The sequence below is a fragment of the Crocodylus siamensis genome, chromosome 1 (assembly GCF_052110815.1).
Source record: "Crocodylus siamensis isolate JL-2025a chromosome 1, ASM5211081v1, whole genome shotgun sequence".
NCBI lineage: Eukaryota > Metazoa > Chordata > Crocodylia > Crocodylidae > Crocodylus > Crocodylus siamensis.
In genome coordinates, this window is record NC_143395.1 from 137,117,152 (window position 1) to 137,132,279 (window position 15,128).

General features: G+C 41.9%; 1 protein-coding gene across 1 annotated transcript in view; it reads left to right on the forward strand.

The window, feature by feature from the left end:
- TAF5L (TATA-box binding protein associated factor 5 like) overlaps positions 1 to 13,689 on the forward strand; it is a 30,629-nt gene extending 16,940 nt beyond the window's left edge. Inside the window, exons 3-5 of the mRNA XM_090043860.1 lie at positions 1,368 to 1,472; positions 4,267 to 4,991; positions 9,607 to 13,689. Of these exons, the coding sequence (XP_089899986.1) occupies positions 1,368 to 1,472; positions 4,267 to 4,991; positions 9,607 to 10,404 (1,628 nt within the window). The 3' untranslated portion in view covers positions 10,405 to 13,689. The remainder of the gene's footprint in view (positions 1 to 1,367; positions 1,473 to 4,266; positions 4,992 to 9,606) is intronic.
- Positions 13,690 to 15,128: the final 1,439 nt, after the last annotated feature.

Genomic DNA, 15,128 nt, shown 5'->3' on the forward strand with positions numbered 1-15,128 from the left:
GCTGGAAAGGACAGAAAAAGAAGGGCAAGGAATAAGAATACAGAGACTGAGGGAGAAGTAATTAGAGAAGGCAATGGTATAAAATGGATTAAAGGAGGGAGAGAAGGAAAAAGTGAATAATAAAATCATAGAAAGAGACTATGTATAATAGTGAGAAAAATGAATGTGAAGAAGAAGAGCAAAAAAGGATCACAATAATAGGTTAATACTTTAAGAACTTACTTTTTTTCACATCAAGTGACTAAAAGAGAGGCAGAAGACAGAGCAAGGTAGCACCTCACAGAAGGTGTCACCATGCCCTGTCTTCTGCCTCACTTTAAACTATAAAGCCTTTCTGAGCCTACTGGATAGGGTGGGATATAAATCAGATAAAGAACACAGCTAAATACCTCTCTGAGTAGAGACAATTAAATTTGTATAGCTAGAGTACCCTGGCTATCTGAGTAAAACTGTATCTACAGACTAAGTGATGGTAGTTTTGGTGGAGAAAGTTTTCTGTTTCTTCACCTGATAGGATCAGTCCCATCTCTGAATATTCTGAAACTGTCTTTACAAGAGTCAATGTTAATCCTGAAAAATAGCTTCACAGGTACCGGTGCAAGACCTTTCACTTCTCCAGTTAGTTGGTATATTTGATGTTGTATAGTTTTGTCCAAAAGTTACCTCCTAGATCAGTGCCAGCTGTGCTGTAACCTGACATCCCCTGTAGCAGGAGGGCATACAGGCATATTTAGATTTAAAACTATTGACTTTCTAACTAATAGGAGCATATATTTGTGGGTCCTGGCTCTTTACTTGGATTTCTGGTACTGCTGTAAAACAAATAAATAGTAGTAACCAGCCTCGAGACTAAAGAAGCATGAGAATCCTCTGATTTAATACCCTAAAATGTGGCACTCGGGGTTCCCTGAGAGCTGGTTGCACATATAATAACCCATTTGTGAAATGCACTGGATGCTTTGCTGGAAACTATAAAGAGCACTGATGACTTATTTTAACACACAGTAGTACTCAGTGCAGGGTTGTTTTGTTGTAATCTAAAGGTGTCTCCAACCGTGGTGGTGTGAGACTCTTGAAAACTTGGTTCTACACTTGAAAGTTGAAACAATGAGCAAATGAAGTGTTTAAAGGGGTTCTTGTCAAGCTGTTAACACTAAAGTCAATTTTTGTCTTCTCTTTCTATTTTAGATTATATCTGTTAAATGCCACATGACATTTTCTAATGCTCTAGAGCCTGTGGACCTCATGCATTCTAAAATGTGGACTGTCATCTTTGTTTGAATCCTATTCAGTTTTGTGATGTGAGTTTTTGACTCTCCCAGCCATGTATGCTTTTAGAGTCTTATTCTTTGCTTTTCCTATCCTAGTCCAATCTGAATCTGGTGGTGCCAATGTAGTGTCTGCAGCCCCCTGCCTGGCAGAACCACAGCAATATGAAGTACAGTTTGGAAGACTACGCAATTTTCTCACAGGTGAGTGGCTGGAGGAAGGTAGTAGCTTATTGACAGATAAGCAGTATGCATTTTTTGCTTCCTTTATAAGTATATATTTTTAGCATGTTTGCTGTTTTTCAGATGGGCAGTTTGCATTGGAGGGCACTTTTACACGTGGCGTGGGCAATGCTTTAACTGGAGCCAGCTCCAAGAGCCCCTCTAATGAAAGTGCCTCCGTGTCTCATGTACCAGCCTCCCTGCACTTAGAGCAGCGAGGGTGCTTGAACTAAAGCTTGTTTGAGCTTTAGTTCAAGCATCTCTGCCACTGTTTTTAAGCATGGGGACGCTGATACACGAGATGCAAGAGGCTGCTGGAGCATGGCAGTTACCACACTCCAGCAGACTCGATTAATCAAGTGTGCTCCAATGCTCTGGAATTCCAGTGCATCAGAGCAGCTTTCCATCTCATGTATAGGCACCCTAAAAGACCTGATTTCTGGATTTCTCTATCTTCATTGAGTAAAAAGACATATTAAAATTAAAATGATGTTTCCAACTTGAAATTTCTTACCTGTTTTTAAAGGTAAAACTCAGGATTACCGCAACTGAAGGATCATTATATTTTTCAATGTGTTTTTGAGCACAGCCATTTAAACAGTTCCCCTTTGCCTAAGTCAGCTTGCCTTCATGTCCGTGTAAATCTTTCACATAACAGCCAGAGAGAGGGAGAGAGATTTTTTAATTGTAATTTTTGTTTTATTGTTTGTTTTTCTTTTAAATGTCATTTCAAAACCACACAAATTGGCAGATAAGTTGGAGGCAGGTGCAGTACTGTTGTTTTGTTTTTTTTTAATTATTCCTTTTGTCTATCCTGTGATAAGTGTTTATTTGAATATACTTTTGACTCTTTTTTTTTTATGGATTGTACAGATTTTTAAGACAAATTTTGCCCCATGAAATTTACCTGAGTTTTTTGTTCCAAGATGTTTGTCATGGGTTATTCCCCTTCATGGCTTGGAGGAAAACCCTCTAACTCTGCCTACTCTAGGATGAATAATTCTGATGAGATTTAATGGAAGGATAGTAGGGAACATTTCCTGTAATAGCTTAACTGGTAGGGACTGTTTTGGTCTATAACCTTATCCTGACCATCAGTGGTACTAATAGTATGAAACTTCTCTATGCCCTATTATGGTTTGGAGGGTTAAGATGCCACCAAGAAGCACAGGTGGTCTTTGCATGATGGCAGTTGAACTTGGCAAGTTAGCAACCTTTTGGGAAGAGTCAAATGTAATTTTCCTAGCACTTCATTGTCTGAGGCCCAGAAGGGCTATTTTAGCCAGCCTTCAAGGCCCTGTCCATTACAGTCCCCCTTTCTGTCCTCTGGCTTCAGTCTTGATTTTACTTGCCTGCATCCCCTCTTCCCTCACTACATGCACAATTCTGTATCTGTGGGATGTAGTATGAAGCCAGCAAGCCTCAAGAAGCTATTTTATGCTGCCTGTGGCCCTGAACAATTGCTATTGCACCTTTCCCAGCAATCCATCCCTGAGGAGTTCAGCAGTTTGTCCTTTGCATCATAGCCAACCTCCAGCCTCTTTTTTTTCAGACAGTCATTGCACTTTGAGGCATGGGAATGGAACCAGCACACTTGCACATGGCTTGATCTCTCAGTGGGTGTTGTAGAAGTACTAAGCAGTTGCCTGTGTCCTGGATAAGGAGAGAGGATAAGGCTTGAGAATGTTATGAGGGAGAGACAGATGGAGAGGCAAAGTGCAGGGTGGAGCAGGAAAAGTGCTGTAAGACCACTTAATAAAGGAAGAAGGAAGTAACCCAGTGGAAGGGGAAAAAAAAATAGATGGGGTATGGGGAAGTAAGACAAGGGAATCGTGAAGTAAAAAAAGAGGGGTGACAAGAAAGATGTAGGTATAACTCTGATTAATACATGCGTGCCGTTTCATTAATTGGAACGTTTTGGGCTGTGAACCACCCCTGGCTGCCTCTCTTTCCTGCCAGGGTTTGTATAGCCCTGCTTTCTGCATGTTAAGGCTAATGAGAGGAAAGCAGCTCCAAGAAGATGGTGAAAGGGGGTGGAGCTGTGAGGCAGATTAGTCTTTTCAAGGTACAGTGTATCCTAAACAGTTCATTAGACAGTACTAGGAATTACTGTTGGGATTTGCTTTGGCCAAGAGAGAGAGCAGGCACAGGAATAAATCTGAAGCACAACATGTTACAGCTACATTTCAAAAGCCAACTGTTAGTAAGTTTGTTCTCTGCCACGGAAAATCCATTCCAGGCAGTTAAAAGCAGCAAATACAGTTTGTGCTGTAGTTGAAGAAAAACTCAGCCAGAGGTCCAAATAAAAGCATTTGCCAGTTTGACTTATGCACCAGGCTTTTGCAATGTTTAAATGCATTTGTAAACAAATGCCGTTCTTACAGGGGCAGTTGTTTCAGTAAACAGAGCTTTTAAAATAATTTTTTTTCTTTTAATCAAAAAGAACATTTCAGCTGACACATGGCTTATGAGGTGTGCTCTACAGTATGGGCCTTAATTGAATATGGTGGTACTAGCAGAAGTAGGGGCTTCCTAGATGAGTTGCGTGTTGAGAGTCCCTGCCACAGAGCTGAATTTTTTATTTATTTTTTTTAAAATCAGAGGCGAGAGATTCTTTACATTTCCTTCAGTGATGCTAACAAAAGGCCAGACACTCGTGTGTCGTGGCACTGAAGACCATTTGAATGAATTTCCCTTGTGTTTTCCTGCCTTATGTTTCCTGCAGATAATTGTTGGGGAGAAATCATAATGCATGTTGTTACCTGTTTCAATTCAGATTCAGATTCCCAGCACAGCCATGAAGTGATGCCTCTTCTGTATCCCCTCTTTGTCTACCTCCATCTTAACATGGTCCAGCACGGCCTAAAGAGCACAGTGGACAGTTTCTACAGCCGCTTCCATGGCATGTTCTTGCAGAATGCCAGTCAGAAAGATATCATTGAGCAGTTGCAGACTACAATGACTATTCAAGATATCCTGTCCAACTTCAAGCTCCGGGCTTTTCTAGACAACAAATATGTCATCCGTCTTCAAGAGGACAGCTACAACTACCTTCTTCGCTACCTCCAAAGCGACAACAACAATGCTCTTTGCAAAGTTCTTACCTTGCACATTCACCTGGATGTGCAACCTGCCAAAAGGACAGACTACCAGCTCTATGCCAGCGGCAGCTCCTCACGCAATGAAAGCAATGGCCTGGAACCTGCTGACATGCCTACTTCCATCCTGCAGAACGAGGCAGCACTGGACTTGCTGCAGGACAGCATTAAGAGGGTCAGAGATGGCCCCCCTTCCTTAACCACCATCTGTTTCTATGCCTTCTATAACACAGAGCAGTTGCTGAACACAGCCGAGATCTCACCAGACAGTAAGCTGCTTGCCGCTGGATTTGATAATTCTTGTGTAAAGTTGTGGAGCCTGCGATCCAGGAAGTTAAAATCTGAGCCGCATCTTGTAGACGTGTCCCGAATCCGCCTGGCTTGTGATGTTCTGGATGAGGAGGTCTGAGCATCTTTTTTTTTTTTTTTTTTTTTTTCCTATCAATCCATTTTGGAATGTGTGTAGAATATCTAGTAGCATTTACATAAAAACGATTTCAGTTTAATGTTTCCTCACTGTGGGAAATAGAAGTGGAAATGCCTAAAACGGAGAGAAAGCAATGTGACTGTAGAAAGCTGGGTGACTTTGGATGTCTTATGAGCTATTGCTATCCCTCTTTCCTCCTGTAGCAGGCAGTCACAAAGTCAGATGTGAGAGCTTTTATGTGGACAAGCCCAAAGCAGCCTGATGGTCTTAATCCCCTGCCTCCATTTCTGCTGTTCTTGGCACAGTTGTTTGTAGAAAGGGAGCCTGGCACCAGTGAAAGTCCACGAAGGAACACTTCAAGAGTACAAAATAAGGAATAAGACAGCAAACAGGAAAATGAATAGGAAAGAAGTCATGAAGGGAGAGAGGAGTGGAACAGATACAAGGGCAGGGTGTGGTATAAAGAGTTGGGTGGAGGCATGTCCTTGGACCTGAATGTCTCCAGGGAAGCTCCAGAAAGGCTAAGAATCTCTGGGCTCAGTAAGCAGTACTTAAATGTTTAATGCAGCGAAATCATTCAAGGCAGTTCACATTAATGATATTGTCTATTCTCACTACTGTGTGAGAGAATGGGGAGGGGAATCTGTGTGCCTTCATGTGCCTGGTTAAAAGGTATCCTCTTTACACCACTTTCCTCCTGCTGCAGCTCCAGTCAGCTCCATTTCTGCTTGCATATCACAGCGCCATATGTATCAGATCAGGACTTGCAACTCTTCCTCTGTTTAATCACCCTTCCAAGCAAGGCCTCCCTTGCTCTTGTGCTCTTCAGCTTTGCTGCAGGAACAGCCCATGTTTTCCCACTTTCTTTTGACAAAAATCTCAAACCATTGACTCTTTGGAGATCTGTTTACTCCAAAAGAGTAAAAGGAGTCTGTAGCCTGATAATTTATGGGCAAAGATTGCTTTGTTAGTCACCTTGGGAACCAGAGGCAGACTTCCAGGTTTGATAGCAGCGTAGCTGTATGCTCAGCTGGCCCAGAGTTAACATTCTGGTGAGCAAAAGGATTGGTAGCTCAGGCCTATCCCAGGACCGGACTTGCGTTCCAAAATGCCTTCATAATAAGGCTTGGAAGTCAAAAGATCTTGCATCTCCTGAAGCATCTGCTGAAGTAGAGAAATGTAAGCAATTTGTGGTCGAGAGGAATTTGTGGCAAATGTACAGGTTCCCTTAGATTGTCTGTTGGCCTCGTGCTGTGTAGAGTCACTGATTTACATCTGACTTTTTAGAAATAAAAATCTTGCCCGTTGGGAATGTGTATTGCTTCTTGCTGGCAAGTGTCTAAACAGCCATCTCATGTAAAGGATAGGAATCCGGGTACCAATTGCTCTTACCACTTATTTGTGTCCATTGCAATATCTCTGTGCATGTTTAAAACAAACTTGCCTAGCCCAGATCAGAACCATCCATCTTCTTCACCCACTGACCAAATAAATGCCACCCTGACTACAAGAATGAATTTACAGGAAAACTGGGATGCACCCACACTCCTTATGACTTGTATGCTAAAACTTCCAAACTCCAGTTAGAAAGGGAAGCAGTTCCACTGCTGAGGGCCTTCCAATGAGGATACGCCACCACAGATGCCAAGGAATTCAAACCTGAGACCAGACATTTAGATATTATTGGGATGGAGTATTATATTATATCATATTATTATGTGGATATTGAGGCTATGTAGAGTATGTGGGCAGGCTGCAGGTGCCATTGTGTGAGGAGAGGCTGTATTTCATGGAGCTGTAAAGGAATGATGCTTTCGCTGCTCACTGGCTGCACACAGTGAGTGCCTTAAATGAAAAGCATTAGCAATGGGTAATACAATGCCTCACTTTGGTGGTTTTCTCTTTTATATTGTATCTAGTCCAGTTAGGGCTTTTTGTGTTTTGTTGGGGTTTTTTTGTAAAAGGGAGATGTAATCGTTACATTTCTGTAGTACCTAAAGTAATTTTGTCTTCAACTTTTCTAGCTTGTAGCAAACAAAATGTCTGCATTCAGTTTCTTCAGGCACGAAATGTTAGAATTGCTCTAGTGTTGAATAGATCATTTTCTGGAAATATGGCAGCGTTACCCTACATCAGGTTTTTTTGTACCTTTATTGTATAGATGAGAAGTGACTGAGAGATTCGAAATAATTCCACAAGCATGAATGGTACAGAAGTTCAGTTGTTTCAAGTTGGCATTGTATATCCTAAAACTAAGAGTCAAAAGGTTTCTAGCAGGTGGGAGGAGAATTTCTTAGTGAATGTGATACCATACCATGCACTTCAGCAGTGATGTCTCATCTCAAGAATACTGAGCCTGCCCATTGTGCTAAACAAGTCCATTGTCATTAGAACCATATGGTCCTTGGGCTTTGTATTCTCATTTAACTATATGCTCAATGTCCAATAGAATAAGTGATTCTGCAGCTGTGCAAATGACCTCCTAATTTGTCTCTGCAATGTTGCCATGCAAGTCCCTGGTGCTGCATAAATCAACCACAGAAACATGCTGGAAAGCTTCCTACTTACTGACTAGGCTTTTGATATTCTTATGCTACTACGGTGGTGACTGGCAAGTTCTTTTAATGCTTTCTAAAAAATAAATCTGTTTTAAATATTTGCTCTTTTCAAACCATATGCTACAAATAATAAAATGCAGTTGTCAGTACAAGTAGCTGGTTGTCTTGAAAAGGGTAAATATTATGATTTAACTTCTTTACTTACTGAAATATAAAGGAAACGTACATTGTTCACCCTAACCAGTAGTAGCAACCGCTTTAAAAGGGATTACTGGTAGCCTCAGTAATGTTAAATGGTATGAAAATACACACACACTTACTGTGTATAATATATTTTAATGTCTGGTGCAGGTATTCTGAAAAAGGAGAAGAGATGCCTTGCCCTCCATGCCTACTGTAACACAGACCTCATTCTGTTATTGTTCTAATCATTACAGGTGCTCACCTCAAGTGTAATAGAGCAGAAACATGGAGTGAAGAACATTTTTGTGCATAGCATTTCTTCTTGAATGATGGAAATGAAGAAATGGAGCTCAGTTCAGTGTAACAGCAACTTTAATGACGCTTTATGTAGGCACCAGGTTTAATCTGGATAGTTGACTGTCCTGGATGAGACAGAAAGGGGAAACTTCAGCTGTTCAGGAGCATTGTATGTGCACAGTTGTCAGTGAACTCCCAACAGTGGTACATGGCTATAATGTTGAGGGTGTCAAATACAAGCATAAGAGGAAAGATTTGCAGTAGGTGAATACCTGTCTACTGGAGTAAAGGGCTGCTTTAGAGTAAGGGAAGATGGACACATGCTTGTAGATGGTCTATGAAACGAACAGTTCTGCTGGCGTAAAGTAAAAAAATGAGATTTACACAGGTCACAGGACTGTCCTGTATTACAAAGGACATTAGTACATTCCTATTAGCAATTTGTAAGACATCTTGCAGTTATCTCTACACCTTAGAGACTGTAGTTCTTCATTAATGTGTTAATAGGGCTGGCAGACAGTAAAGGTCCCAGCAAATTGTGTGCCAACTGTGTAAAGGTGGCAGCCTTTTGAATAAGAATGGGAAGGCACATGTTAAAGCTTGTAGTCTTTATGCCACACCCCTGTTGCAGAGACAGAATTGACATTGGAAAGCTCCCATTGGTGCTGACAACAATGCAGGAAAGTGATTTGAGAATTAACATTACTAGCTAAAAAGTCTCACCGCCTACTGCTGAGCAAGGAGCAAAACCCAGAAAGCCAACAAGCTACCAAATTTAAGTTCAATGTTGGGTCATCTTTGTAAAAAGCCCTGGGAGTTCTGGCTGAAGAACGCTTGAAGATGCGTGTTGGCAACACTGGGCCCTCAGAGCTCTCTGTTCTACCTGCAGCAGGGGCTACTGTGGCCTTTTTGGCAGCAGGAGGTTTTGCCACGGTAGTGGCAGCATGGCAGGGTGGGAGTGGTGATTTGCAGGTTCATTAGTGCAGGCTCATCAGTGTTGCCAGTCCATGCTCTACGAGTTAAGTAAACGCTAAACCAAGGTTGTCCTTATGGGCCTTGATGTTGAGCCATTTACTGAACCTCATTCTTCTATTCTGTCAAAAAAAAGTCACCAGGAAGTCCTGGAAAACTGAGTTTCCTCTGGGGACAGGAAATGTTGTTTCCGCAGGAAACTTGAACCAGGTTTGAGATGATTAAAAATGAAGAGGGCTGGTCATAAACGAGGGCCTTTCGTACTTACAGGATTTAACTAAGCTAAGTTTTGCCTAGTTTTAGAGGTCAGTATTGGCAGAAAGCACCTGACAGCCTTGGAGAAAGAAACTCCTATATCCAGTGAACAGCTACAGGCCAGGCATGGTGAGGATCTCTTGCTGCTGTGAGTGAGCCTCAAACCAGACAGAGAGGATGTCCTTCCAGGGGGAAGAGCAGTTCAGCTTTAAGATTTATTCAGTCTTTGAGGTCTCGGCTTTGACGGTTCAGAGGGTGCCACTTGTGGGTTTCTTGCATGTTTATACTGTCCAGTAAAATATACTCTTGCTTTCCCTTCGGTCCAGGAGGAAGAGGATGACAATGTAGGCACAGAAATGAAGATCCTGAGAGGACACTGTGGACCAGTGTATAGCACAAGGTTCCTGTCAGACAGTTCAGGACTCTTATCTTGTTCTGAAGATATGTCTATCAGATACTGGGACCTTGGAAGCTTTACAAACACTGTGTTGTACCAAGGGCATGCCTACCCTGTCTGGGATTTGGACATCAGTCCTTGCAGCCTGTACTTTGCCAGCGGTTCCCATGATCGCACAGCGAGACTCTGGTCGTTTGATCGGACGTACCCACTGCGCATATATGCAGGCCACTTAGCAGATGTGGACTGTGTCAAGTTCCACCCCAATTCCAACTACTTTGCAACAGGCTCCACAGACAAAACTGTGAGGCTCTGGAGTACTCAGCAAGGGAGCTCTGTGCGCCTCTTCACAGGTCACCGCGGCCCTGTGCTAGCACTCGCATTTTCTCCCAATGGTAAGTACCTGGCTTCAGCGGGTGAAGACCAGCGGTTAAAGCTGTGGGACTTGGCCTCTGGCACGCTTTACAAAGAACTGAGAGGGCACACGGACAACATAACCAGCCTTACCTTTAGCCCCGACAGTAGTTTGATTGCCTCTGCATCCATGGATAATTCTGTTCGGGTATGGGACATCCGGAACACTTACTGCAACACCCCAGCAGATGGTTCTTCGAGTGAACTGGTTGGTGTATATAGTGGACAAATGAATAATGTACTGAGTGTACAGTTTATGGCCTGTAACCTTCTTCTAGTGACTGGAATTGCACAAGAAAATCAGGAACATTAATTTTTTTTATGGAGGCAGGTGGGCATATTGAATGCCAGAGTCCATTACGAATTGAGAAGAAATTACTGACTGTGAAACGCTTTTCTTTCCCTCTTCCATTGGCAGGCAGGTTCGGGATGGTGCAAATACTTTAGAATGCTTTGCCAACAGAATAACGTATGCTATTGAATAGTGAGGAAAGGAGGAATTGCAGAACATTGTATTTTAGTTGTTAATTGACTGAGTGATGTGTGTGTGTGTGAGAGAGAGGGCAGGGGGAACCCTATCGTTAAGTAATTTGGGAAAACCAAAAATCTGGCCCAGAAAAATAAAATTGCCAAGTGGGTAAGCTGCTGTGATCTGCGCTTAAATATCTTGGCACTGGCCCAACTGCTAGCTAAGGTTTTGCATGTGTGTAGAAGTACTGGCCTGGTTCTGTTGTTTTGTTCTGTTTTCTGTTCTATTTTCCTTCTTCCCCCTCTCTGGAATTTAAGAGCCTTATGTTAAAATAAAATGATTACTTTTACAATAATGGTCCCAAACATAACAGCTGTCAGTAGCACTGCTGCAGTGTTTAGGGCTGATAAAGTAGAAGGTGTAGGTAGAAGGTGTAGCCTTTTTTTTATTTTTTTTATTTTAGGGAATAGAAATCTGACCTCAGTTGTGGCCTAACTTTGCATAGTCTTTTGTGTCTGATTCCTGGCATTTGTTGTAATATTTGTATTTCTGGTCCAGGGATTTTGGATTTTCCAAATCTAGTTGCACTGTGGTTGTAGGATGAGGACAATGGGGAAGGATGAGTGTAGCTTCCCTTGGCTGATGGAGAAGATGAGTGGAGAAGATGGAGCGGCCTAAATTTGGACTCCTAATAGGAATGGAGCCTGGCAGCCCAGCACTGCACCTCACTGAAAATCCTTCCAAAAATGGAAGCTTGCAGTCTGAGGGGTGGGAGTGAAATGGCTAATAGTATTACTAAATTATTGCGCGTGCACAATGGCAGCTTTGCCAATGTTGGATTTTTCTCAGAATGTTGCAATATCAGTTACATGAACATTTTTGCAGAACAAATCGTAAACATCTAAAACCAGGAGATGAGAGAGAAAATTCTAATTTGTCATTTCAGGAGAAGATTAAATATTTCTGCTTTCTGGAAAGAGTTATTTTGTATTTTGTTTTTCTATTAAAAGCATTTAGTTTAACCAAAGTGTTGGTCCCTTTGTGGGGAATTTAGGGTTGCCTTGGCTTGTGTGGGAAAGTGGGAGAAGCTTTGCCTGTTCAGCTACGACCTAACGCACTTTGTGATATGGAGACTTGTTGAGCTTTGCTGATGTGGGGCTTGGGAATTCATTCTCGGCCACATTTCTTGGTGTTATCCAGGTGCCCGTACATGCAAAACTAACCTGGATGGCAGATAATACAGTTATAAGGATCTGTGGCTGAAGGAAGTCAGGTTGCAGATTTCCCACACTGGACGCTACCACTTTGTCCCAACAGTTCTGGTACTACACATAGTATCACTTTCAGTTCAAATTGCCTGAAATTTTAATTTGTTTTAATGTATCATAATCTTTTTGTTGTTGTTGTTTTAGAGGAGAGCAAGAACAGAGCATAGCATTTCATATTAACAGTATTTTCTCTAATGTTCTCAGACTTCTCCCATAAATTTTGGTCCTTTGATGAGGACACCCCTGGGAACCCTTAATCAGTCTTTAGAACTGAATAAATTACTTACATGGCTGGTAACAGAATTTTCTTTCTCTTTCTAAATAGAGGTGTATGAAGTGTGTATACACGCACACTATATATAAGTACACATAAAGTAGATGCTCATGCACACAACACACACTCCATATATAAATATCTTATTCAGTTAGTCTATAAGGTGTGTATCTATGCTGCCTTCTGCCAACAGAAAAATACAGCCTTCTTTGTCACCACTTCAGGCTGGTGGGAACCAAAAGTTGTTACAATCTAGAAGATATTTAGTGATCTGTGTGAAATTAGTTGTTAGGTTTGAGTGCTGTACCTAAGAGCTGGAGTTGTACCATCCTCTGCACTGGGAGCTAGCAATCCTGTAGCTGGCATGCACCAAATTCTGAACTGACAAGGAGGCTAGCTGAACTCTGACCCTAGAGGTAATCTCTTCAAGTTGTGGTAGAGGAACACTAAAGCCAGTATTGGGGAAGGCTGTGATGTTACTATCTGTGTTACATTTGTAGTCTGGAAAGGTCCCCTAAGTCTGGGGTCTGATGCTGTTCACCAGCTACACATCCTCTTGTGTTCTTGTCTCTGGGTGTCAGAGCAGTGGCTCTTAACTGTTGGGTCATGGAGATGCCATCAGGAGGGGATCAAAGAATTAACACTTAGTTTTCACTCATGTTTTGACTACAGAAAATAATAGAACAATCTTTCTGTTGCAAAGAACTTGGGAAGAATGCTTTCAATGCTGTGGATTCCTGTTTGAAATCTCTGGGTTTATCTTGTGAATGGTGTTTGCACACCTAACAGTGCTAACATTGTGTGGCAGCCCATGGCATCCTTGACAGGATCTTAAGGCAACCCAGGGTGCCTCATCACCATAGTTGAGAATCACTGAGATGCACATGAAACTCCATGCCAGATTATGCAGCCCAAGTCTCTACCAACCCTTTAATCTCAGATCACTATACAAGTATGGTGGGCTGCAATGTCAGAGATTGAGACACTGCTGTAGAACATAATTCTTGGATCAATAATGTTACACTGCAACTAGCAAGTGCTGTTATAACAACACCAAGCAAATGACACAAAAGATGGGCTCAGCAGCTGTGTACTTGCCTAGTATGGTATATAGCATTACCCTGCCTAACATGGTATAACCTGCAGCTGGTATTCTTCGGAAAAGCTAGTTCAAAATGTTCACATATCATTCCTGGGTCCACAGTCACGTGAGCAGAGCAGAAGTGGAAAGTCGGAATCAAACACTGCAAGATGGGCCAGGAAGTTTTCTTTAAATATCATTTCCTACAACAGAATTCTGCTTTAATGGTTTAACCTCTTCTGCAGTGTTGCATTTGTAAAGGAAATGGAGGCAAACTGGTTATGTATGGAGGCTAAATACATATAGTATGCGATTAGATTTCTGAAGAAAATATTGTTACCACTAACAAGCCACTTGCAATATACGATCTTCAGTGTGTACAATGCAAGTAATGTTTTTATTATAAGGCTTATGGGATACAAATGTTTGTCTCCTGGCCCCCTGCCTTCAATTTGGACTGTAATAAATGCTTAAGACTGTGAAGACGGCCTAAATTTCAGTGGAGCACCTGGAGAGTCTGAGAATAAAAGGAATAAATATCAAAAACAACCTAATAAATTTCAGATTTAGTGTCTCTAAAAATCAGTCTTTCAGAAAACTGTTTGCACTGGCATGGGCTGATGCCTGTTCTCTTTCAGAATCCCATACCACAAGACCTTACAGGCATTGAATTTACATAGTAGAGTAGTCAAATGTCTATCCTCAAAGTGGAAGCTGGTTGCACAACCTTAATTGCCTCTTGTGAACATGCATTATAGCAGTTATTCATAATATGACCATGTACTATCTTTGCATGCAGGACTTTTGACTATTTCATGAACAGACAATATTAAGTCTGTTCTTATTAGGATGTGTTACGCTGGGCTGAGTTTCCCCATCCCAATCATGGGGCTGGGGTTGAGAATTCAGCCCAGCTGGGCTGAGTTCCTTTCCCCAGCCCAATGGTTGGGCAAAACAACATCAAAACAGCCTCACTGCTTCAACTAAGCAAAACACCAAAGCTGTTTCGACTCTAAATGAAATTCGATACAAAACACTGTTCCATCCAGACCTCGAAACTGAAGTCAGAACAGAACAGTGCCATTTCACACAGCCCTAGTAGACAATACTGTCTCGGAGCTTACAGGCTAAACAGACAAGTCAGACATAGGATGCAATACACAAGCAGGGTAAAAAGTGATTTTAAACTGATGTTACCAAATAAGCTTAACAAAGATTTCAGCAAATCAAATACAAATGGGTTGTAAGGGAAATTCAACTAACACATCATGGATAGTCAAATTGTTTTGATAGTTAACAGAATTATTGAATATTTTAAATAGTATCTTTTGGATGTAACCATTTTCCCTCTTCACAAATTGACCATTTCTTTAAGGAATGTGCCTATCATTCAGAATTGTTTGATGGATGTTCTGTGTGAACAAAAATGACTGCCTGTTGTCATCACATATTGCACATCTGCTGTTTAAGCTACATGACTGTGATCATGTTGCAGCAGTAGAATTAGGTCTGGGTAAGCAGGGCCCCAACCCTGGGAACCAGTTTAGAGGGGTTGCCAGAGTTCAGTTTTTGTAATTTAATCTAAACAGCAGAGATTAAACTGAGAAACAACTAGACAAATTATCACTTTTGATTCAGGAAATGCAGCCACATGCCTGCAGTGGCTCAGGCCAGAAGAGAAGGGGTACTAGAGCACAACTCTGGCACATAGCCAGCATGGGATGTGTGTTCACTTCCTCTTCCTGCTGCCCCCGTTGTTGCTGCAGTTTGCAATGCAAAATCACAGCAACAAGGCTCTGCAGGGTTGCTTGTTATTTCCTTGTCCTGCTTTCAGGTGCCTCTGAGATTTGTAGTCCACAGTCATAGCCAGCAGTAAGTTTTTAGCAGGGCAGGGTAGCTGTGTACTTGGGGAAGGGAAGTTTCGCCTCCCTCCCTGGCCCTAGCT